This window comes from Lepidochelys kempii, chromosome 3 (assembly GCF_965140285.1).
Source record: "Lepidochelys kempii isolate rLepKem1 chromosome 3, rLepKem1.hap1, whole genome shotgun sequence".
In the NCBI taxonomy this organism is placed as follows: domain Eukaryota; kingdom Metazoa; phylum Chordata; order Testudines; family Cheloniidae; genus Lepidochelys; species Lepidochelys kempii.
The window spans coordinates 16,349,657-16,375,048 of NC_136382.1; the positions used below are offsets into that span (position 1 = coordinate 16,349,657).

The following is a 25,392-nucleotide window of genomic DNA, read 5'->3' on the forward strand; positions in this document are numbered from 1 at the left end:
TAAACAGGGTTGGTTCTTGGAGCTCCATGACCTGTGTGCTGGGCAACTGAGTTAGAAGCTGTGCTATGATTTTACTATCTAACTATATCTCTATTCTTATGTATGAATACTGCAAACAGACAAGGATAAAAGTACTCCATGTCTATGTCCACCTATTTCTGTCCCAAAAAGAAAACATTCATTGCTTGGTGTGATGTTGCACTCCATATGTTTTATGGAAATATGCTTATGAGTGTGAATATGATGTAACTGGAATATGCTTTATGCAAAATGTCTCTTGTAAGGTATCATAACAAAGGTTATAACCTACTGAATATATTCCTCCTATTTGTATGCATGTATCATTCTTGTATCTGAAGCTAGAAATATGAAGTATAACTCTGAGTTTCTATTGTAATTATGCAGTGTGGGCCATTAATGGTGGTTTAGAATCTTGATGGCTTCCATTGACTAGGACAATTGGTTGTAAATGGTTTATTTACCTGCACGACTTCCTGTGTACGTGTGGGCTAACTCAGGAAGAATGGAGACTAGGGGTCTTACAGTGACATGTGACCATGTCACATAATAATGAAATCCATCTTAAATCTGGTACTTTTCCATTTAGGAGGAAGGGTGGGGACCGAGACAGACAAAAGATTCCCGCCTTGTGCCAAAGCTATAAAAGGGGGGGAGCAGGACAAAAGGGGTCAGTCATGAGAAAACCCCTGCTTACCACCTGAGATGTCTGCTGGAACTAACAAGAACTGTACCAGGGGAAAGGATTGGGCCCAGACTAGGAAGGACTCTAGTCTGTGAAAGAAGCTTACTGGAACATCTCCAAGGGTGAGATATTACCTGTAATCAGTTTTGTAATGTATTAGGCTTAGACTTGTGTGTTTTTGCTTATTTTGCTTGGTGATTTACTTTGTTCTGTCTGTTATTACTTGAAACAACTTAAATCCTACTTTTTATACTTAAAATCACTTTTGTTTATTAATAAACCCAGAGTAAGTGATTAATACCTGGGGGAACAAACAGCTTTGCGTATCTCTCTATCAGTGATATAGAGGGCAAACAATTTATAAATTTACCCTGTATAAGCTTTATTTAGAGTAAAATGGATTTATTTGGGGTTTGGATCCCATTGGAAACTGGGTTTCTGGATGCTGGAGACAGGTAACCTGCTGAGCCATTTTTAGTTAAAGTCTGCAGCTTTGGGGGCATGGCCCAGACTCTGGGTCTGTGTTGCAGCAAGCTCGCCTGTCTGGCTCAACAAGGCAGGGTTCTGGAGTCCCAAGGTGGCAGGGAAAATGGGCTCAGAGATAATTTCAGCACATCAGGTGGCAGTTCCAAGGGGGTCTCTGTGACTGAACCCTTCACACTGTATTTTCTAGCAACACATTCTAGCATCCTATTGATCTTCTTTACTCTGACTATAAATTGCCCATTGTCTAATTACCACTCTTAAAAGAGAATACTCCTGTGTGACCTTTAATGGAAAGGCGGATTGGGGGAGAATATAAAACTCTAGGTCTTGTTCTTAACTTCACATTTGTTCCATAGTTTCTATAACACAGCTGAGAAACACTAATAGAATGGCTTAACAGTGCTAAGCATAATGCACCTGATGTTCACCTGCAGCTCTCATTGACTTCAACTACTACAGTGAATGCTCATTTCCTCCAAGCCAGGCACAGTGTAAACACATGCAAGTGATTCTGTATGTCTTAAAACCTACTGAAAGTAAACTTAGAGAGAGTCTTGTTACATCATTATTCCAAATAACTTAACATTGTGACTGAACCCATTCCTTCTTTGGAGGCTCTTTACCATGGAGTTCTGCAGCCTTCACCACAATGGTCATCTGGGGAAGGACAGTGCTGGAAAGGGAAACATGCAGCATCCAAACAAGCTACATCACAGGTGCCTCTCAGTGCTTCATTCTGCGCTAGCAACAGGCACCCCAACCCATACGGTCACGTCACTGGCTAAGAGTCTGGCTTACCACAGGAACTGAAGTAACAGAGCCCGAAACACTGGTAGTAGCCCTGCTGTTCCTGTGGCTCCAGAGAAACATGCACAAAGTTCTGGGCTATCAGTCGCTTTTCATTTACACGATCTTTCCCACACGCAGAAAGCAGCTGATTATTTAGAGGTTGAGCATCCGTGTTGATTTTGTGCCTCTTTATGTTTATGACCTATAATCAGCAGGCAACTGGGATTTTATACTGAGAACCAGAGCCCAGATGACCCAGCCTAGAAACATATGTAAAATATTTACCTTTACAACTCTCTTATTTTAAATTGAACTCTAGCATCTTGCTTGTATGTTCAAATGTAATCTTCTCCACATCCTCTCTCCCCAAAACCAAAGTGATCCTGCTTTTCAAACATGAACTGATACTGACACAGATTGCTTTCCAGGTCAAAAGAGAGAGGCCTCCCCCCACACCTTTGTTATTTATTCTACTTAATCAAGTACTACATAAGAATAGATAACACGCATGTACACGTTTCCTCAAGCTGAGCTATTACACTTGTGTTCAATTCAGAGATGGTTTCAATGTAGTAATTATATTTCTGCTTGATTTCTAACAATTCTGCCAATGAGAAAACAGCTATCAGACATAAAAGCACTCTAAAGAGAAATTATAAAACATTACCTCAATTCTCATGTTATTTGGTATTTTTCTTAAAACGCCATCTCCTGGAGACCTGAAATTATGTGAACATCTCAGATATGCTTACAAAAACACAGTCCCCACGATTGTGGAGCAAAATCTGAAAACATGAACTCTAAAGGCTCAAGAACCAGAAGACAAATAAAGACTCAAAATGTATTATTATATAATAATCTCACGATTTTTAAGACCACCTCATAGTGTTTGAGAGCCTGACTCATGATTTTTTCAGTGCATGGGGTTGACAATATGAAAATGAGCAGTAATACTCTGCCCTTCTAGAATGCCTTTCCCTTGGCTATCTCAAAGCTCTTTAAAAACATTAAATCTCCCAGCATCTCTATGACTTAGCCAGTTTCATGACTGGAAAAAGTGAGAAACAGAGAAATGAAGTGACCTGCTCAAGGCTGCCAAACAGATCAGTCTCAGAGGAGAACTGTTATTACTGTCCTTGCACTCCCTGAATGTCCCAAGTCTAGAAGTGGTGTCAGACTGCTAGACTTTCCAAAGGGAGAGCAGCAAGGGAAGGGCAGAACTATGGCCAGAACCCCTCCATGCTTACATCCAATAATGAGCTGGGATAGGAATATGCACACTGTACCCTGTCTAAATGCAGATAGCACACCTGGCTCCAATGTGCATTAGCCCAAAGTCCCCAGAGCCAGTCAGACTAGTCCCTCTTTGCTTCCTGTAAGTGCACACTATGGGTTAAATACAAAACAATGGCCGTTCTGCATATACAGCAAAGCTTTCTCCTATCATTGAGATACCTTCCATATTTCACACTGTACCATAGCTGTGGTGCACACAGTAGGTTCATAATCCTTTATATTAATCCATTAATATTTATTATTATTTGGATTGTGTGGTGCCTAGAGACTTCAACCAGGGATCGGGCCCCATTATGCAAGGTGCTGTACATAGATGGAATGAAGAGATTCCCAGCCCAGAAGAGGTCAGTCTAAGAATCTCTCAATTTTAACTTTAAAAAAAATCCTTCATTTTTATACTACTCTCTCTTTTCCTTGTTCACTGATTTCTGAAATCTCTCTTCCAAAAATAAACAAGATTTTCATTAATAAATGTATTTCTTGCTTTTGTAAAAATGTCTCTACAATAAAATGACAACCTGAAGGCATTAAAATAAAGTAGAATTCTCATTATATAACTGACCTATGTAACTTCATGAGTAGAAATGCATTTGACGTTTCCATCACTAGTATTTGTATTTACCTATTTTATCTGTCTAAAAAACAATCTTGGGTGTTTCTCTTTGATATCTAAGCACCATTAATTTTGCATCAGGAAAATGGTAACATCTGCATTAGCCTAATCTGCTCTCTGAAATGTCATATTTATTATTCAGAGGGCCAATTTATACGAAACAAAGGGGACAGGGGATTTAAACCTATGATTGGACAGCTTAGTCTATTCACCATGGCTCTCTGGGCCTCAATTCAACTCTATAACTGTGGGTTTAATTAAATGAGATGGGCTAAGTTGACACCACCCAATGTCCATTGAATGTAACAGGAGTCTTATTGCTAAAACTTTCCTCGCGGCTGTGGAAGATTGACTCCTAAATGACTGCTCGCCCATATTGCAAAACCTAATGAACTACCACATACCTTATAAGAAAAGTGTCATCCACTATATGTTCAAGTTATTATTGAGATAACATGCCTTTTCGGAGAGAGATAGCTCCCTACAGTCCAGGTTTCAAGTAAACAGCAATATGTAACTCCCAAGGAGATTATATAGATTCCTGGGACTCTGTCTGCTAGCAACTCAGGGAGAGGCACGCTGCCCCGGTAGGGAGGGAGAGCCAGCAGAGTCCGCTCAGCAACCAGTAGGGAGGGAGAGGCCCTCCCAGGGAGAAGCCATTTGGTAGTCAGGCTGGAGCCAGCCAGGAAAAGGGCAGGACTGGCTGTGTGGGGAAGCTGGTGAGTCCTAGGCCAGCATGTAGGGTTCCTCCTGAGAACAGGCCTCTAGGGACCTGACAGCGGATCCCTCAGCTGGGTTTTTTCCTTCCCCACTGATGATTCCCAATTTGTAGCATTTGCTGGGAAACTTCCCAGCCAGGTTGAGTTCACCCTCCAGCTCCCTAGGTGAGACCAGTCACCACATGGTCAGCTCTGCTCCGTCTGCTAGTCCAGGGAAGCTGCCTGCTGAGTGTGTGACTGGAGGCTGGGCTAGGAGGCTACCGTTTGGATGTTAGTGTAGTTGTGTAACCTACACCTTGAGCCCTGCACCCCTTTGTGGTGAGGGGAAATCCTGGGACCGACGCAGCCGGATTCCTGCCTGAGGAGGACCCCTGCCAGCAGAGAGCAGCCCCTCTGCAGTGTCTGAGTCCAGAGTCATCTTCGAACCTGAGGATCATTCATGGAGTTTGTGAATGCACCATCGTTTAGTTTGTTAGTCAGGGAATTTGTTCTGGGGACCCCCTACTCCCTGAACTGTGTCCTCAAGCCAGGGATTAAGGGTTTGAGGATTTTATAACCTGCTGCATATTACACCTGTGGATGGATTTACCACCTTCTCCCACTTGTGAGTCCTTTGGGCTGTACTGAACCCAGTCAGCCACACTGCTAAACCACTGCAGAGAAGAATTTTGTGGTCATAGGTCATCAAGGGCCCAGCAAAGTATGCATACCAACAGGACACTAATTTTACATTTGCTACATCAAGTCACAGGTATTTGCAGTGTGGGCACCGGTGACCCTAAAAATAGTGTTTTACCCTGTTATGTTGTATTTGTCTCCTGTTTAATATAATTATTGTGTTGAATATATTTTATGTGTTTGTGTTATTTCTTGGAAGTCTCCAACTATCTGGCAAGTAAGTGGGGATTACTCTGTGGTTAGAATTTTCCGCCCAAGCTGCCCTGGTGACCCTGCCAGGAAGGAGCAAGGGGGGTGGAGGCACCGCCAAATAATTTCATAGGAATAAAATAAAGAAGATACACCCTGCTGAGTGAGTGGCGGGATCCAAAAGAACCCAGACCTGTCCATCAAAACCTGTAAGCGGATTGGCATTAAAGGAGGTAACCAGGTGGAGAGGGGGCACTACAAATACAATAGCAGGCAATCTTGCAGTGCAATAGCTTAAACCACAGGAACACAGAATTTCAGTTTCCCCCTTTGCAAGTCAACTTTAAGGCATTAATGGCATTGGAAAAAAGGTATTGTGCCAGTGTTTGCTTCCCCACCCCCGAATCACGCTACCCATGTGCCCCAAAAATGATTTTTAACCACAGAAATACTGCAATGTCAAGTCCTATCTATCTATCTGTCAAGTTTTATGCTGATGCCCATCACCATAGTGTCTTAGATCCTTCCATGTAAAAATCAAAGGCAATACCGGAGACCCTAGCAGAACTCAGAGACCAGTCTCCCCTGTTTTTGCTGGAAGTTTCCTTGGAGGACCAAACAGCAGCAGCAGTAGCTTTCTCCACCTTTTAAGTGTCAGGAATGTTAATTTTTTAACGAAGAGTCTTTTCTCCCTGCATTTTGTTCAGATGTTTGAGTCAAAGAAGTTTTCAACAAAAGCAAAGAAAAAACCGTGCATCTAAACAGTCTGATACATAATCCCTTCCCCTCTCAATTGCTGAATTGTGGATCCATGTGCCAATTCCTTCAACATATCCTTAACCAGTTTGCTCTCTTTCACCCCACATTCCTCAACCATTCTTCCTGCATGATACTACTCATGCTGAGTCTAATCCAACTGCTACTGAAGTCAATAGTAGTCTTTCTGTTGACTTTTATAAGAGCTGGATTGGGTGCTGTCATTATTGTAGTACAAACAGGCTCTAAAAATAGCACCATAATTTTATTGCATAATCTGTATTCAGCATAAAATTCTATAAGGTGTTAAAAGGCACAGTTCACTCTCTTGTGAGTCCCTGTGAATACTTCTTAAAATTCCAAACTTCAGATCTATGATGTTTTTAGATGAACAAGCATAAGCACAATCAAACATGTCCGTATGCACTGCACCACTTCAACTACAGGAAACATGTCAGCGCTGGCATGAGTGTTGTCAAGCACTCCGAAATACGCATCAGCAACTGGACTTTCTGAATCTGTTCGCTAACTGTAGCAAAGCCATTGCATTTTAAAAAAAAAAAAAAAAAAAGAGGACAGCCTCTTGAATTAAACAGCCTCATGCTGGTAACACATGAGGAGCTGTGCAAAGTGCTCATAGTACCACCTGACCGCACAGTAACAGAGCAATACAATGTTAAATAAAGAGTACAGTCTGCTGGAAAATGACGACTGGCCAAATTCTCAATCCTTTACTCACACTGGTGTGCAGTTACTCACACAAGTATGTCCCATTTACTTCTGTGGGACTACTCATGTGGGTAATTAGAAGAATGGGTTCAAATTCTTGCCCTAAATTAGCACACACCCTCCCTTTGTCCTCCTTCACCTTCCAAAACCGGAAGGCTAGTGCACTGTATTCAGTTGTTTGTACCTGTGTCCTCTAAATAAGATGCTACATCTCACTGCATTTTACCTCTGAGCTCTGTGAGATGATTTGTGAAAGTCACACTTACAATTCCTCTTTCAAAACTTAATTTATTGGGATTCTATTTTGGTAATATAAGAATAAATGAAAAAGATAATTAGTTTAATCAGGGAGCAATTACCCATGACTATTTGACAACTACTGCAGAAAATCAAGGATGACGAGTATAGCATATTAAGCCTTAGAATCAAGCATTGGTTTCAGGTCATTCATATTATACATGTGTTGCCCAGCTTTTTACATATAGCTACATTGCGGATGCACCAGAAAGACTCACTACACATTTTAACCCTTTAATAAAAGGTACTACTTGATTGGACTCTAAAAAAGGAATCATGAAGACCACAATAAATTGCTGCTACTCAATTGTGTGGAAAAAAAATGAGCCATTTAAAGCTAAGACACAAACCAATGCACTGTTTCCATATCTGAATTGTCAAGCAGAAATTGGTATTTATGACAGCTAAGAGCTAGGAAAGTGATACTGGATTAAAAATACCTCTGAGAAATTAAAAATGAGTCATTTTTGTTACCAAGACGAAACATGCAGGCTTCAGTTATGCAACATCTTTCCTGTATCATTAAATGGTAAACAGAAGGCTGTTCAGTTAGCGTATCAAAACCTAATGAAAAGCAATCATCAGTCTCTCTCATTTGCTGTAATTAAGATATCCATGCACGGCATGTGTTTTTACTAGAATTTCATCTGCCTACTTCTTTTAAACTGCTCTACACCAACTCCTATTACTCTCAAGGCTCTCACAAGAAGGATCTGTAACAAACAGATTGCAGGTGCATACCTTAACCTCTTGATTGGTAAAAATCTCCACATCCACCACACAGGCAACCAGAGTGGAGACATCACAGTCCATGCTACGGGCTGGCATCCCCCCCTCTTGTACACAAAGAGTTAGGCGGCCTCAGAGTTATGAATGATGAGAAAGCCTGATTCAGTACGGCTATTGAACAGTCCGAAATTCTGCTTTCGGGGCTGACGACAGCCGTAAGCCTCTGAAGCAGACTCTTTGCACGGAGCTGAGTCGCTCCTTGCTTCTGCCTAGTGCACCCACCAACTGAGCAGGCACAGCCTAGTAACAGCACTATTCCATCTCTCCTGGCAATGACATCACCACAAAGACTGACACAAGCTAAATCTATTTTTTTTCAACCCTTTTATCTCCAGGCAGCGCAGTGGATCAAATTGAACATGATTATGTGTTAAGTCTGAACTCGGACTGAATCAATTCAGGCAGAATTCGCTGGCAACTGAGTCATAGCTGTTGTTTCAGCTGAGTGCTTATGCTGGCAAAAAAAGATCTCCTGACACTGAAAGCTCCACTCTGGGTGTAAATTAATTCAGCATTTAAAGCAGTTGAACATGGGGACGGAAGATTTTATTTATTCTACCTTAAAAATAAAAAGGGGGCGGAGGAGGGAAATGAGGATGCCAAGGTGTGTGTTTGTTATTGTACGGCTTATGCTAATATTCTAATGTAGATTTTTGTTTTGTTTTGTTTTTTAACAGCTGCATCTTTGTATTGGAAAAGCTACAGAATACAACCCCTTGGAGTGGAAGGTGGTCCAGCCACCTTGCAAGAGGTGATTTGCACATTGCAAGACTGGATCCTGTATCTGTACACACAGATAGCAATAACTAAAACCAGGTAGTTGTAAGGGCTGGCTGTGGGCAAACAGGAATTTGGCACCCTTCTCAAAAAATGACTGGAAGGAGAAACACACTCTTCAAACGAGGACTCTTCACTGGACCACCATTATCTTACCCACCCTTACAGTTGTTCCTTAATGAACATACAGGGGCAGATCGTCACCTGGTGTAAGTCAGTTTAACCGCTTTGAGTTCAGTGAAGGAAAGCTGATTTACCCCTTGTCGGGGGGTTGAAGTCCAAACCTGGCAGCACTAGTGGTGGTGGTCTGGGCTGTAACACCCCGTGGTGAGAGTTAACAGCCAGGGGTAGGGGAACCCAGGCCCTCCCTGCTCCTCCAGGTTCCAGCCTAGGACCATGTGAATAATAGCTCAAATATGTGATCTAGGTGCTGGTGCCCTTATGCCTGTTCCCTGGGCCACTTCCTACCCTGGCTTTGGTTCCTCAGTCAGTGACACTGATCTGTTTCGGGATTCCTCCTGGAGTTCTCTCTGATCCCACTCCAGAGAAACTTCCTCTATCAACCATGCCCTGTTATTCCCAATGTCTGTGGGGTGACGGGCCTATGGTGGCTTGGCAGTGGGGACTGGTCTCAGCTTTGTGGAGCCCTGATGGCTTCTTTGCAGGAGCTGGCAGTGCACAGCTGCTCCCCTGTTCTGTCTGCCCAGACTGAACTGAGCTGCACCTTTTGGAGCTGTGCCTCCAGGATGAACATGGCCAATGGGAGTGGCTGGGTAGGGCCTTCGGGGCCCAGAGTTATTCTCTAACTCTCAGCATACGCCCCATCAGACACCTGCAGAATATCTAGCTCAATGGGGTCCATGATTAGAGCTCCTAGATGACCCAGTAACAAAAACAGACTTTATCACCTTGACAGGTTTCAGAGTAGCAGCCGTGTTAGTCTGTATTCGCAAAAAGAAAAGGAGTACTTGTGGCACCTTAGAGACTAACCAATTTATTTGAGCATAAGCTTTCGTGAAGTGAGTTGTAGCTCACGAAAGCTTATGCTCAAATAAATTGGTTAGTCTCTAAGGTGCCACAAGTACTTCTTTTCTTTTTATCACCTTGTTGATGTAAAATATAAATGATAACTAATCCCATAGTTTGTGGCAATATTTCAAATTGATTTTTTGTTCCTGAGGTTTTTATATTAAAGGGCAGGTAACATTTCGTATCTGTGTTGATCCATAAATAACGGCCACTGCTGGCATATCTGCTCAATTGAAACAGTTTTGTTTTAAGCCTAAAGGCAAGATTCCAGGATAAATCAGGTTCACAGACAGAAAGACAATGAAATTCCAAATTAAAACACATTTTGGGGAAAATAAATAGTTCTGTACCAAAATGCTGGATTTGAATACCTGCAACAAACTGTCACACCAAATCCATCCAGTCCAGTATCTTCTCCCTTACAGGACCAGCACCAGATACTGTGCAAGAAATCCCACAGTAGTTAATTATAGAGCAACCTGATCATAGATGAAGTTTCTTCCTGACCTCCATAGTTTGTGGTTAATTTTTCTACATCAGGACATAAACTAATATAACCTTCTAAAAATGTACCCTATCTAATATAAGGAGGATGTCCCTACTACTACAGTTATCTACTCCTTTTCTGAATTGTCCTCATCATTAATTATCCTTTCTTATTTGTACTGTGATAGTGCTTGGGAGCCCCAGTCATGGAAAAGGACCCCATTGTGTTAGATGCCAAACAAACACAGAACAAAAAGACTGTCCCTATGACAAAGAACCTGCAATCCAACTACTGTATAAGGCAAGAGAAAATGGGTAGATACAGACAGACAGATTGGGGAGCTGAAGGAAATGAATGAGAATGTTAGTATGATTGGCAGCAGTCTCAGCACACCAGCAGTTTAACTGTTGTTGAGGTTTTTTTGTAGGAATCATGACTAAAGAGATTTTTAAGAATGGAGGGACAACAGGGTGGCTATCCGGACGTTTACAGGGAGCTCCTCCCAGGTATGAGGGGCAGCATGGCAGAAAGCACGAAGATGCTCGTTGAAGGCTGGCATCATTGGCTGATCCCAGGAGAGAGTTAGCATTTTGATAGCAAATGAGAGATGATAGGCAGAATAGGGATAAGCCATGGAGGGCCTTGTAAGTGAACACAACTACCTTATGTTTGATGTGGTGGAAAAAGGAGAGCTAGTGGAGAGGGGCAAAGAGTGGTGACATAGTCAAAGCGACAGGCTATGAATAAGATCTTTACAGCAGCATATTGAATGGATATGAGCAGGGCAAGATTGGATTTGTCAAGGCTAGAGAAAAAGGATGTTGCAGTAATTGAGATATGAAATGAGACAGCCTGGAGAAGAGTTTCAGATGTGTGGATGGATAGAAAATATATATGAGAGACTTCTAGAGAGATTATGCAGAAAAAATAGGCAAGATTTAGCCTGGATGTGAGGATCTAGAGAGTGGGCCAAGTCAAAGATGATGCCCAGGTTATGGACCTGAGTGACAGGAAGGACAGTGTATTGGCCACAGTGATCAAGAAAGGTGAAGGGGCAAGATCCTATGGAAATGAGTTCCACAGGTTATGTGTTGTGTAATAAATTACTTACTCTTAAAAGTTTTAAATTTGTTCCCTTTCAATTCCATAGAATGTCCCCTTGTCCTTCTATTATGAAAAATCAGTAAATAGGAGCTCCAACTGACCACCTCTATCCTGTTATTTATTTTTGTACTTCTATCATACCCCTATTATACATTTTGTCTCTAAATTGAACAGTCCTCCACACAAGGGCAGCTTTCTGTGCCTCTAACTATTTTAGGTTCCTGTCTCTTCTTGCCTATTCCCAACATATTCCTAACACAATCAAACATCTTGTATGCTTTTTGAACACCACCACATATTAAAATGCTTTTACTGAGCTGTCTACAGCATCACCCAGCTTTTTTTTTTGGCCAAGTGATTACATTAATATAAAACCCAGCAGGGTTTATGAGTAATTCAACTTACTTCTTCCAATGTGCATCACCTTGCATCTGTTAAAACTAATTTTCATCTTCCATCATGCCCCGCATTTATCCAAGCTTTGTTAGGCCTCTCTGAAATTCTCCTTACAGTCTTGTCTGGTCATAATTAATGCCAGATCATTAATGTATTTACTTCAGTTTGTATAAGAATAAAAAACTTCCACGGCCAAACTCCCACAACCAACTATGGCCAGGTAACAGACATCATAAGATTTCAGCCCCTACTCATTTAACCCATAAACTCTCCAGATATCACACTTCTAATGTTCGGAATGGTGGTAGTAACACAAGGGGATAGAGGCATTTCTCAAGTTGGCTTGTCCCTCGCCACTGAAGGCTTTACAGTGCAACATCTTGAACTCCATCTGGAAACCATGAGACAGCCAATGAAATGAAGTCAATGGAGTTGCACCCTCTTACCAGATGCTGAATGAGTCCCTCTGTCATTTCTCCTAGTTCCTTCCCAACATATTTTGATTAGTCACTTGAAGTTTCCCATAAATATTTCTTGCTTTGCCCATCATAAAAATTGTGCACTGATGTAGATGGGCACCGTGTGTGGATGCTTCAGAGATGGAAATTAAAAGAAAATGAGACCTCCTATGAAACTGGTCTGGGTAAGGGCAGTCAAAAGATTTATGTTTTTATGAATGCCCTTATGAAATCATCAAATGGGGTTTAAAACTTGCAGTATTGCTGAACACCAAAACTCTAGGAGCCCAATTCCCCCCCCCCCCCCAACACACATACACCAGTGTGATTCCACTGACACTAATGGAGCCATTCCTGATTTACACCAGAGTGAGAGAAGAATCATGGCCAAGCCTTCAGACAGAAGAGCTCAGACAACAAGAAACAATGGAAGATCAGCTCTGTGGGACAGAGACCATCTTTCAGGCCTTTGTCCATGACTGGGGCTCTTAAGCACTATTGCTATACAAATAATTAATAATATGAAAAAATGATCACAGTTGCAATTAAAACATAAGTTGATAAACCTAAGCAGTGCCTAGAGAGCTTAAGACCTGAGACCGAAAAGTGTTTAGTGCCCGCAACTCTTATTGAAGTAAATGGGTCAAATCCTGAGGTCCTCAAACAAACTGCCCCGATTTGTCCCTATGGGAACAGAAGGCACTCAGCATCTCTGAGGAGGTATCTGTATCTTATCATATCCAGTTCTCAGTACCAGTATCAGATTCACAATACCTGGGAACTGGAAATATCTGCAGTTGATCATTCATGAACAGGTGCAACAGTGTCTCTCAGGATGTGAGAATTGTGCACATTATTACGAATGGTGGTAATACTATGGTAATGCCTAGAAGCCCACAGTCCTGGACCAGGATCCCATTTGCTAGGCACTCCTCAAACACAAAACAATAAAATGGTCCTTGCCCCAGCTGTCCATCTGGGTTTTGAACGGAATCGCACAAATGGACCATGGAGTCTTTCAGGTGTGTGGCAGAGCACACAATTAAGGATTTTTTCTCCCTCCGACTACCACTCACTCATTGCAAGGGACGTGAGGGGAGAGCAGAAGTTCATCAAGCTCCCTGGCTTTCCTGCACATAGGAATAGACTTTTATAAATGACCTGTTGCTTTCCCCCCAAAAGTCCAATCATCATAAATATTAAAAATACTCCGGCTTTATCTAGATAAAATAGATAGTAGATATAAAAAGGCACTGTGTGCGTTATAAATATCGAAACACTGAACTGGCCCCATCTTGTAATAATTTGTTTACTGATGTTGTGATAAATGAAGGGGGGGGAAATAGCTCCCTTTTATTCACACCCAGCCAGCCAGTAGCTATAAAATCCCTTTTAGTAGCTGTTCTCTAATTGCTCTACTTGTAAAGGGTTAAAAAGTCTTACTGTGATGCATAGGTAAAAGGAATTGAGTGGGCACCTGGCCAAAAGAGTCAATGGGAAGGCTAGAACTTTTTAAAATTGAAACAAGACTCCCTTTTTGTCTGTCTGTTGTTCTCGGGGAGAGGCAGACAGGGAGCAGTTAAACTGTAAGAAGCTTGGGGCCAGGTATGAAAAATCATCAGTATCATACCTAGAAACTACTCCTCTAAAACCCCAGAAAAGTAAGTAAATCAGGAAATATCTAGAAAGACGTGATTAGGTTTAATCCCTTTTATTCCTCTTTATGGCTTGTGGACTTCTCTGCGCTAAACCCAGGTGCTTTTGTTTTGCTTGTAACCTTTAAGCTGGACCTCAAAAAACTATTCCTGATGCTTAATTCTTGTAGGTTTCAGAGTAGCAGCCGTGTTAGTCTGTATTCGCAAAAAGAAAAGGAGTACTTGTGGCACCTTAGAGACTAACAAATTTATTTGAGCATGAGCTTTCGTGAGCTATAGCTCACTTCATCGGATGCATACCGTGGAAACTGCAGCAGACTTTATATACACACAGAGATCATGAAACAATACCTCCTCCCACCCCACTGTCCTGCTGGTAATAGCTTATCTAAAGTGATCATCAAGTTGGGCCATTTCCAGCACAAATCCAGGTTCTCTCACCCCCCTCCAAAAACCACACACACAAACTCACTATCCTGCTGGCAATAGCTCATCCAAAGTGACCACTCTCCCTACAATGTGCATGATAATCAAGGTGGGCCATTTCCAGCACAAATCCAGGTCTTCCCACCCCCCCCACCCCCATACACACACAAACTCACTCTCCTGCTGGCAATAGCCCATCCAAAGTGACCACTCTCCCCACAACGCACATGGTAATCAAGGTGGGCCATGTCCAGCACAAATGCATCGGATGAAGTGAGCTGTAGCTCACGAAAGCTCATGCTCAAATAAATTGGTTAGTCTCTAAGGTGCCACAAGTACTCCTTTTCTTTTTAATTCTTGTAGTTGCTCTTTTTAAATCTAGCAGTAGCCTAAGTTACCAGATGTATTATCTTCCTTTTGATTTTTTTAAATAAAATTTACCCTTTTTTTCTTTTTTTTTTAAGAACAGGATTGGATTTTTGTGTCCTAAGAGGTTTGTGCTCATGTTGTTTAATTAGCTGGTGGCAACAGCTGGTTTCCTTTGTTTTTCTTCTCAGCTCTTCCCTGGGGGAGTGGGGGGTGGAAAGGGCTTGAGGGTATCCCACAAGAAGGAATTCTCAAGTGAGCCTTCCTGGGTTCTCAAAGGGGTTTTGCACTTGGGTGGTTGCAGCATCTACAAATCCAAGGTCAGAGAAAAGCTGTAACCTTGGGAGTTTAATACAAGCCTGGAGTGGCAAGTATTAATTTTTAAAGTCCTTGCAGGCCCCCACCTTCTGCACTCCAAGTGCCACAGTGGGGAATCAGCCTTGACAGATGTACTGTTTATTGGTGAGCAATGGTGAATTTTGCTCTCAATTTCATTACTTTTCTTTTTTGCGCAATTCTTTTCTTGTTGTGGGCAAGGACATTTAACTGATTCTTCTTCAAAGTCGGCTGCATTCTTTAGGATCAGGATGTGGGGACAGTATCTTCTTGGCATCCATAAACACACCTCTGAACCACTCTTGAGCCTCCCCATACTGAAAGGATGGGTTCACTGTTGGCTAAAACACCAGCCCATAGGCCCTGCCCCACCCATATTCCCAAGCACAATGGTCAATGAACGTTCCATACTGAATTATTCAATGAAGTCTCTTTTTATATTGCTACATGTGGATTCTAACTCTGCTGGGATATGACCTTTTCCTAGGCCAAAAAGCTTCAGATCCAAGCCCATTAGTCAATTTTCCAGGAATGTAGTAAATGGCTAAAACCATAATAAATTAGGCCCTGGAAAAAACCATCTGTATGGGACTACTTTTGCTCTAAGTTTTGAAGTATTATCAAGCTTGAACAAATTTCCAGAGGCGAGATACTTTAAAGGAAGACCATCAATAAAAAAGACATCAAATAAAGCATCTTTGAATTTTTTCAATGATGCTAACTAGATAAATTGTACGTCAAATCCAAATCTTCTCAGGCCAGAATATATTAACTGGAATTTCATGGTAAGCAAGCAGCAGCTGTGTTTCCAGCACCTACAATACCATCAATCTTTGCTAGCTGCAACTGTCCCTCCATCCAAAGTTCCATTGAATTGTGGCTTGACGAGAACACTGAAAAAAGCCCCTCTCTGCTCCACCTCCATTTTAAACAAATAATCATGAGGCTTTTTGAGTGTTTCAGCTAGAAATACTTGGTATTTCTAATCATTAGGTTTTGAGATTCACAACAGGTTATAGAATTTTGACTAGGAAAAAAAAAAGCTTAGTCAATGCTAAAATGATCTCCTGAAATTGACAAGCTTTTGGCTGCAGGAACATTAGAGCTCGCAAAATCCTTAGCTACAGGGTACCTTGGCTGTCATTGAATTTTGGAAAGGGAACCTTTATTTACGGTAAGAAATGTTTAGCTCTTTTGCAGCTCAGGAAATTTCTCTTATGAGAGCATCTCTAGCTCTCCAAACCTACTTTTAAGATGAGTGGGGAGCAAGAGGAGAGGGAAAAAGGAATCTGGTAGTCCAAGATTATACACACACATACACACACGGAAAAGAGGTCCTCCATAAAACAGATGAGCAACAATCAGAAAATACAATCTAGCCAAGGTCAAAAAGCACTTTGGTGCTTAAATAAATGGCAATGTCCCTAGGACCACTGATTCTGCAGTCTCATTTAGGAATACAATTAGTTTTCAGCTCTGAGGCAGAGCTGTGCAATTATTTTCGTTAGTTATTTGTACTGTAGTAGCACATGGGATCAGTGTCACATTGTGTTAGGGACTGCAACTACAGAACACACAGTCTTTATACAAAATGGCTTATACTGCAAGGCCCCAATCCTGCAGATTACACTCCTATTTATCTTTACACACAAGTAATCCCACTGACTTCTGGACTTTGGGCAAGTCATTTTGCCGCTCTGTGCCTCAGTTTCCCCATCTGGAACACAGGGAGGATAATACTTCCCTACCTCCCAGATGTACATATTAGCCCAGTAGATTAGAAGGCTGTTTCTTTTCATTTTTACACAACGATTCAAAAGAAAGGAAATCAAAGCGCAGTTATTAGCTCAACCTGTTGAGCATGTGTTATGTACAAGTTCACTCCGCAATACCAAAACTGAGGGCTGCCTAAAAATGAAGTGAAATCAAGGCTAGACCTTGGTTTTATGGGCAACTGTGCCACATACGATACGTAGCACCTCCGGCAGATGCTCTCACCGTCAGAGGACTGTGAGAATGGTTTACAAATCGGGGGTGGGGGAGGTATAAAGGTGCTTGTAACAGCAACAGAGTTTGAAGGATTTTGTGTGAAAGGGTGGTCAAATGGGCTTCAGGAATGGGGACAGTGGTGGAAATGAGCCTTTTCAATTAATCTGGTAAGGCTGGAGAGCTAGGAGTCTGCAGCAGGCCAGCAGAATGGAAAGGTTCTGGGTTGATGGCGGGAGAGGTTGTTTAAAAGCAAGGTCTCCCAAAACACACATGGTCTCCAAGGCTAGAGCCAGCCCTTAGTGAAATCATGAAAAGAAATTAAACTGGTTATGTTCCTAAAAACTACGGTTACTACAAGCCATGGGTGTGAATGCCTAGAACCCTGAGTGCTCAAAATCCAGATGTGAATGTTACAGCTTAGGCTGATCTCTACCTACAAACAGCCCCTCTGCCTCTTACCTTCCAGTACTCCAGTTCAGAGTTTTTGTTTTACCCCAATACAGTTAAAAATAATGACTGAAACAGCACAGGATGTGCAGGTTTTAACTGCACTTGAGATGTCACTAGGACCATCAACAGCTACAGGAGCTGTCCAAAACCCTAAGGATATAAACTAGGAGTCATGGTAGGTAAAAAATTACTTCAGTTCACTTTGGGAGGATGGTTTTGGTTAAGGCACAGGACTGGGACTCAAGAGGCTTGGTTTCAAGTCTTGGCTATGCCATAAACATCCTACATGACCTTTGGGCAAATTATGCAGGCCAAGATATTCAACAGGAGGTCAGCACACCTTTCCTGAATCCTTTGTCTTGTCTGTTTCGATTATAAGCTCTTCGGGGCAGACGTTGCTGTAATTTTATATATATTTGTCAAATTCAAATGTATTGATGAATTCTGTTAATGATTGGGGGTCTAATTTTTTTAAAATATTAATTTAAAATCACTTCCATTTACTTGTGGCTTTGTGTCAGCCCTACCCATTAAGGATATTTATTTAACATGTCTTTTTATTTTCATTGTCATTTGAGATGCTTTCCCAAGGTAGAATGCCCTTGACAGAGGTTGGAATACCAATGCTCTCAGCTGTGAGAGACCTTATCTACTAACTGCAGCTCTGCACAGGATATACAGGTGAGAGATTTAATGGCCCTTCTGAGAGAAAACAGTGCTTACTGACAAGCCAGCAAAATCAAGCCAGCTCAAGGGAAAAAGATAAACTATCAAACAGGACAGCAAACACCACCTAATGAATCAGTGAAACATTAAATATGATGCTTCATGCAGTCATTCGGTCATTGCCCGAATATTTTAAAGGGGAAGGGGGAGATGAGGGATTTATTTAGTTTCAAGCATTCTTAAATGCAGATGTTCACTTCTCGCATTGCATTCATGAAAAACAAATTGTTCCCACTTTACATTTAGCACCATCAGCTATCCACCCTCACCTCCATTCAAGGCAGAGAGAAATATCTGCCCAGTTAGAGGATTAGGGCATGGCTACACTGGAAACTTCAAAGCGCTGTTGTGGGAGCGTTCCCGTGGCAGCGCTTTGAAGCGTGAGTGTGGTCCCGCATGATTGTTGGGCGAGAGCTCTCCCAGTGCTCATGGTAATCCACCTCCAAGAGGGGATTAGCTCCCAGCGCTTGGAGCCTGTTTACAATAGCACTTTAAAGCACTCTGACTTGTAGCAGTCAGGAGGGTGATTTTTCACACCCCTGAGCCAGCAAGTTAGAGCGCTATAAAATGTAAGTGTAGCCAAGCCCTTACAGATATAACAGCAGAGGTTCTAGATTAGTGTTCAGAGAACAAAGGGATTTTAGATGACTTGGGAATGTGTAATGGAATATAAAGCTCTCCCAATGGCTCCAAAATGGGGTTTGAGCTTTCACCCCAGTTCTAAGTGGAGAAGTATTCACATACAAGGTCTCCCTTGTTATTCACAAACTGCTACCTGAATGACACTAAATAGCAGTGTTATTGGCAGTCTCAAAGATTCCAAGGTCAGAAGGGACCATTGTGGTCATCTAGTCTGACCTTCTGTACAACACAGGCCATAGAACTTCCCCAAATTCATTTTCCAGAGCAGATCTTTTAGAAAAACATCCCATCTTGATTTAAAAATGGTCAGTGATGAAGAATCCACCACAACCCTTGGAAAATTCTAATGGTTAAATTATTCACCATTAAAATCATATGCCTTATTTTCCAGTCTGAATTTGTCTTGCTTCAACTTCCAGCCATTGAATAGTGTTATACCTTTCTCTGCTGGATTGAAGAGCCCATTATTAAATATTTGTTCCCCCTGTAGATACTTACAGACTGTAATGAAGTCACCCCTTAACCTTCTCTTTTTTAAAATAAATAGACTGAGCTCTTTGAATCTATCACTATAAGGCCATTCTCTAATTCTTTAATCATTCTTGTGGATCATAGAATCATAGAATATCAGGGTTGGAAGGGACCTCAGGAGGTCATCTAGTCCAACCCCCTGCTCAAAGCAGGACCAATCCCCAATTAAATCATCCCAGCCAGGGCTTTGTCAAGCCTGACCTTAAAAACTTCTAAGGAAGGAGATTCTACCACCTCCCTAGGTAATGCATTCCAGTGTTTCACCACCCTCCTAGTGAAAAAGTTTTTCCTAATATCCAATCTAAACCTCCCCCACTGCAACTTGAGACCATTACTCCTCGTTCTGTCATCTGCTACCACTGAGAATAGTCTAGAACCATCCTTTCTGGAACCACCTCTCAGGTAGTTGAAAGCAGCTATCAAATCCCCCCTCATTCTTCTCTTCTGCAGACTAAACAATCCCAGTTCCCTCAGCCTCTCCTCATAAGTCATGTGTTCCAGACCCCTAATCGTTTTTGTTGCCCTTCGCTGGACTCTCTCCAATTTATCCACATCCTTCTTGTAGTGTGGGGCCCAAAACTGAACACAGTACTCCAGATGAGGGCTCACCAATGTCGAATAGAGGGGGACGATCACGTCCCTCGATCTGCTCACTATGCCCCTACTTATACATCCCATCTTCTCTGAATCTTCTCCAATTTATCAGCATCCTTCTTGAATTGTTACTACAACTGGACACAATATTCCAGCAGCAGTTGCACCACTGCCAAATATAGAGGTAAAATACTCAAGATTCCCCTATTTATGCATCCTAGCATCACATTAGCTCTTTTCACCACAGCATCACTCTGGGAGCTCATGTTCAGCTGATTATCCACCACAACCACCAAATTTGTTTTGAGTGCTACTGCTTCCCAGGACAGAGTCCTCCATATACGTAAGTCCCCCCCGTAAGTATGCCCTACATTCTTTGTTCCTAGATTAATAAATTTTTTGCCATATTAATTTAGCTTTCACCCAGCTTGCCAAGTGATCAGATAGTTCTGAATCTATGACCTGTTGTCTTCATTATTTACCACTCCCCCAATTTTTGTCATCTGCAAACTTTATCAGTGATGCTTTTGTCTTTTCTTCCAGGTCATTGATAAGAATGTTAACGAGCACAGGGCCAAGAACCAATCCTCATGGGCCCCCTGGAAACACACCCTCTCAGTGACAGTTCCCCATCTACAATTGCATTTTGAGACCTAGCAGGTAGGCACTTTTAATCCATTTAAGGTATGCCACGTTGATTTGATATCTTTCTATTTTTTTTTTTTAAATCAAGGTGTTGTGAGGTACCAAATCAAATGCCTTACAGAAGCCTAAGTACAGATCTAATAGGAGAGGCCAAGGACGAAGCAGGTGCAAGGCTGGCTGCACCTGTGTCTCCTGTCCTGATCTCTGAGTTCATACTCCTCAGATTTTCGGCCTCTTGGCTCCAGTTGTTCTGGGATGGAATACAGCACGTCTCCCACTCTTAGGGTTGAGGCTACCACACCCTGTGTGCCAAGCATGATTGCTCAGCTGCAAATCTTCCCTTCAGGAGCAGTGACCGGTGGCGAATACACTGACCCAAAACAGCCTTAGCCAAACAAAGTGTTGTTTATTCTCAACAGAGAAAAAAAAAATTATAACAAAAGAAAAGGGATTCTAATCTGCACGCTTATCTGTTTTATCTCAGACACCCCAGTCTCTGCAGACTCAGAGCCAGGGCAGGTCAAGACTTAAAACGCTGCACCGGTGCAGCTGTGCCGCTATAACGCTTAAGTGAAGATGCTCCTATACCGAGGGTGGTGTTAATCCACCGCCCCAGGAGGCAGTCGCTATGCCGCTCTCTCGTCAACACTGTGCTGTCAACACCAAGGGTTAGGTCGGTATAACTGTGTAGTTCAGAAGTGAGGATTTTTCACACCCCTGAGCAATGTGGTTATACCAATATAGATCCATAGTGTAGACTTGGCCTCATTCTGCCCCCCAGCAGTCTCTGCTTCTCTCTTCCTGGTCTTCAAGGACTATTTTTTCATCCAACCCCAGAAAGTTTTTGTTCCAGTTTCCTGCCTGGACTCCCCACTCCCTGTGCTAAGCCCTGCTGAAGAACTCAGCCTGGTCAGAGGTAAAAGTTCAAGGCAATCAACACATGCAGTGTCCTTTAAGTACTGGTAATTGGGCTATCTGAAATGATGGTCCCCTTTTCTGAATTTGTGCCAGTAACCCCTGGGTGAAATTATCCCCTTGCAATCCTGTAGCAAACACCAGACTTCTCTATGTCACTGGGGTGTTGCAAGGATAAACTGATTAACATCTATGAAACAATCAGTTACTATGGCTATGGGGGCCATATAAGGAGGTAGGCGCAGATCCAAAAAGGTATTTAGGTGCCTAACTCTGGGATTTAGGAACGTAAGTCCAGTTTTAGGCATCATTACAATCCACAAAACTCCTGCTCAGCTGCTGTCTAACCCGGTAGGTGCCCAAACTCACTCTGCAGCAAAGCTTTTGCAGTAAAAGTTCCCTCAGAGCTTATGTTTCTGCTGCTGGCCATATGCACTGCTGCCTCGTGTGAAGCATCCAGAGGCCCATCTCACTCCTTCCCCCCTGAATGATCCATGAACTGGGGAAGATAGGCAGAGGAACACTTAGATTGCCTGTACAACTCAGTCTAGTTGACATGCTCAGGGGTTGACTAATGCCACACAAAACGGAGGAGGAGAGCGCGCCTTGAGCCCAATGGTGAGGGTACTCAGGATATGGGAGACCCCCAGTTCAAGTCCCCCGTCTGCTTGCGGAGGAGGGATATAAACAGGGATCTGTCACCTCTCAACCGAGTGCACTGGACTGCACAGTGATTCTTGCTCTCTCTGGCCTAGTTCATACTTGATTATTCAGTTATACAGTTAAAGCAGAACAACTTCAATAGGCGAGATGGAGAGAGACCCACATCAGAATATTCCACAGTCCGGTGGTTAGGGCACTCACCTGAGAAGGAACAGATCCCTGTTCAAATACTTCTCATCAGTCAGAGGGCAGATCTGAACCCCGGGGAGCCTCCCACAGTCCAGATGAGAACCCTAACCACTTGGCTAAAGGCTATGATGGAGGTTGTTGTCCTCCTCCCAGTCATTTTGTCTGGAGTGAGGCAGGTGCCTAGTGCATTCTTGCCGGACATGACTTAGGCATCTAAGCCACCCGACTCCAGGAGAGTGGTTCCCAGGTGTGGATCACAGGCAGAGAGAGGTGCCTCGCTGCATCCCAGACACATTCCCCGAACTTGGTAAGAGGGGTAGAGCATTGGACACATGCCTCTCATCGGCATCTGCCATTGGCTAGCACAGGCAGCTCTGTGCCTACTATGCTGGGTTTTGTGGGTCTCAGTTGAAGGGTATGGCTATATTGCAATTAAAAACCAGTGGCTGGTCTGTGCCAGCTGATTCAGGCTCACAGGGCTCAGGCTACGGGACTGCTTAATTGCAGTGTAGGACATTCAGGCTTGGGCTGGAGCCCAGGATCTAGAACCCTGCAAGCTGGGAGGGTCCCAGAACTCGGGCTGCAACCTGAGCCCAAACATCTAGACAACATTAAACAGCCTCTTAGCCTGAGCCAGCTGGCATGGGCCAGCTGTGATTTTTTAATTGCAGTGTAGACAGACCTTAAGAAGCATCTCTCCCCCCATTCATTGTACAGGGAGCCAAGTCACCTAACTCAGGCTTTATGGATTCTATTGTTGTTCCAATGATTTTTCTAGGCACCTGAGACAATCAGGGTCCAGACACCCCAAAGGAAGGACAGAGGCTCTGAACCCCAACAAACAAGCAATTGAATCAACTGGTTGTAGACAATATTATTGTGTAGAAAAATATGTCAAGTAAAGGTCTTTTACGAAAATTTACAATGTCCTGAGTTTGATGGTCATTATGAACTATGTATAGAGATTATGGTTATGGATTATGCATGGGTATGTGTGTAGAAAATTGCAATTGTAACTACAGTGCAACTACAGCATCACCTCCCAGCAGTGTGGTGAGGCAACCGGGAAGGGAGGGCACCTCCAAGGCTAGATGTTTACGCTAAACTGGCTCCAAGCACCTAGCATTGCCCAGCAAAGAAGAGACAATGATGGACCATTAAAGTTAATGGGAAAACACTGAAACAACTTGAGAGCTAGTCTACATTAGAAAATTAGGTCAGAAAAATCCACACCCCTGATCAATATAGTAAAACTGACTTAACTCCCTGTGTAGACAGTGCTATATCGATTGAAGAATTCTTCCATCAACCTAGGTACTGCCTCTTGGGAAAGTGGATTACCTAAACTGACAGGAGAACCCCTCCCCTTGGCGTAGGGAATGTCTACACTGAAGCTATAGATGCTGCAGCGGTTCAAGTACAGATAACCCCTGAAATGGAAAAGAAAACCTCAATCTGGGGGAAAAATCCTGCTCTGTGTAATCATGAATTACCATAGTCTGAGAAAATGGAGGAAAAAATCCTGCAAATCCTATTAAAAGGGAAGAAGTTTGAAGTGCAGGCTATTCAGAAACTGAGGGCCAGCATCTAAGTAAGGTGCTGTCTGTGAAGCACTGGATCCCCTCTAGTCAGAGGGCTTGCCGGGAAACTGCTCAGCGACAATAGGTAACTTGTGTTAGAGAAGGGGATTTAGCAAATATCAAAATGCAAAGCCTGAGATTGCGTCTCTGCGCTTAATTTCTGTGTAACTCGTATGTGTTTACTTTTGCTTATGATTTCATCTTTGAATCTATGATATTTTTATTAAATAAACTTTTTGTTTATTTTTACCTCAGGCAGGTCTCTGTGGTCCAAAGTGAATGGAGCGTGCATGCCAGAGTGAACTGATAATTGGAAGCAGGTTTCATCCCTTCAGGGGTGATGAACCAGAAGGGAAAAGTCTGACTGTTAAAACTTAGGGACACAGATTTGGGGCAACTCAGGACCAGAAGGGATTGTTGAGGTCATCCTGCAAGTAGTAACTAGGCTGGTAGGAGCCAGGGTGGGACCTTATGCTTGTAGGCTGGCTACTGGTGTCAGAGCACTGAACCAAAGCAGCAAAGTTAAAAGGCAGGCAGTGACAGAGTATTGTGGCACTCAGCATCACAACACTCACATCCCTTTGTGAATGTGGGCCTTAGACTTTGACTGATAAAAGCAGTGTCCCCTTCAAGAAAAGTGTCCAAAAACAGCGAACAAATGCGTTTCTTCATGCTAAGGCAACATATCTGTGGCTACTTAAACTTGGTTATACTTTTTATAAGTACAAACCAGTCAGAAATGTAGATGGGGCACATCTACCAGGGAGTTTGCTGTAAACTTCTAGAAAGTAAAAAGAAAATGGGACCAAGATTGTTAAATTCCAGTCACTGGACACTTTAAAAAACAAAACAAAACACAAAAGATTGCAGATAAACCTATCGCTGCTTATCCCAGAATTGCATTAATCCAGTGTTGAGCACTTTCACAGACCCCCAGAACATGTTGGTATGTTAAGTAGTGTCTTAACTTTTCTTTTTTTTTCCAGTGATTTTTAAATCAATTTGTTTAAACTGTCAGCAAGGGGATTCCAGTATCAGAAGTTTTGTCTCGTGGTAAAATGACTAAAGTATTAAAAAAAAAGTTCTTGGGTATAAGCCTGTAGAGTTTCCTGCTATATCAGTTAGCACCTTATGCTAAGAGCAGTATAGTTAACCTTAGATAAACTGACCTAATTTTTTTTTGTTTGTTTGTTATTTAAGTACTGCTCGGGGTTGGGAGAAGTTTGAGAAAGGCCTGCATCAGTTTTGGTTTTGAAGCTCTTTAGAAAATCTAAAGATTGTTGTGTTGGGTCATCAAGATCCCCAGAAACTTTAAGGTTTTAGACCAGGGGTGGGGAACATTTTTTCTATCACTGGCCATTGACCCACAGAAAAAAAATCAATCACAGGC

General features: G+C 42.5%; 1 protein-coding gene across 3 annotated transcripts in view; it reads right to left on the reverse strand.

The window, feature by feature from the left end:
* The window catches only part of RCAN2 (regulator of calcineurin 2), a 170,500-nt gene that overhangs the window by 72,943 nt on the left and 72,165 nt on the right, over nucleotides 1–25,392 (reverse strand). The window contains exons 1-2 of one of the 3 annotated variants that reach the window (XM_073335792.2): nucleotides 7,997–8,276; nucleotides 2,646–2,697 (exon numbers count right to left, since the gene is read on the reverse strand). The exons of 1 other annotated variant lie outside the window; for it this stretch is intronic. In XM_073335792.2, the coding sequence (XP_073191893.1) occupies nucleotides 2,646–2,697; nucleotides 7,997–8,058 (114 nt within the window). In that variant the 5' untranslated portion in view covers nucleotides 8,059–8,276. Of the gene's footprint in view, nucleotides 1–2,645; nucleotides 2,698–7,996; nucleotides 8,277–25,392 lie in introns of those variants that run through there. One more of the 3 variants, XM_073335793.2, reaches the window with a different exon arrangement.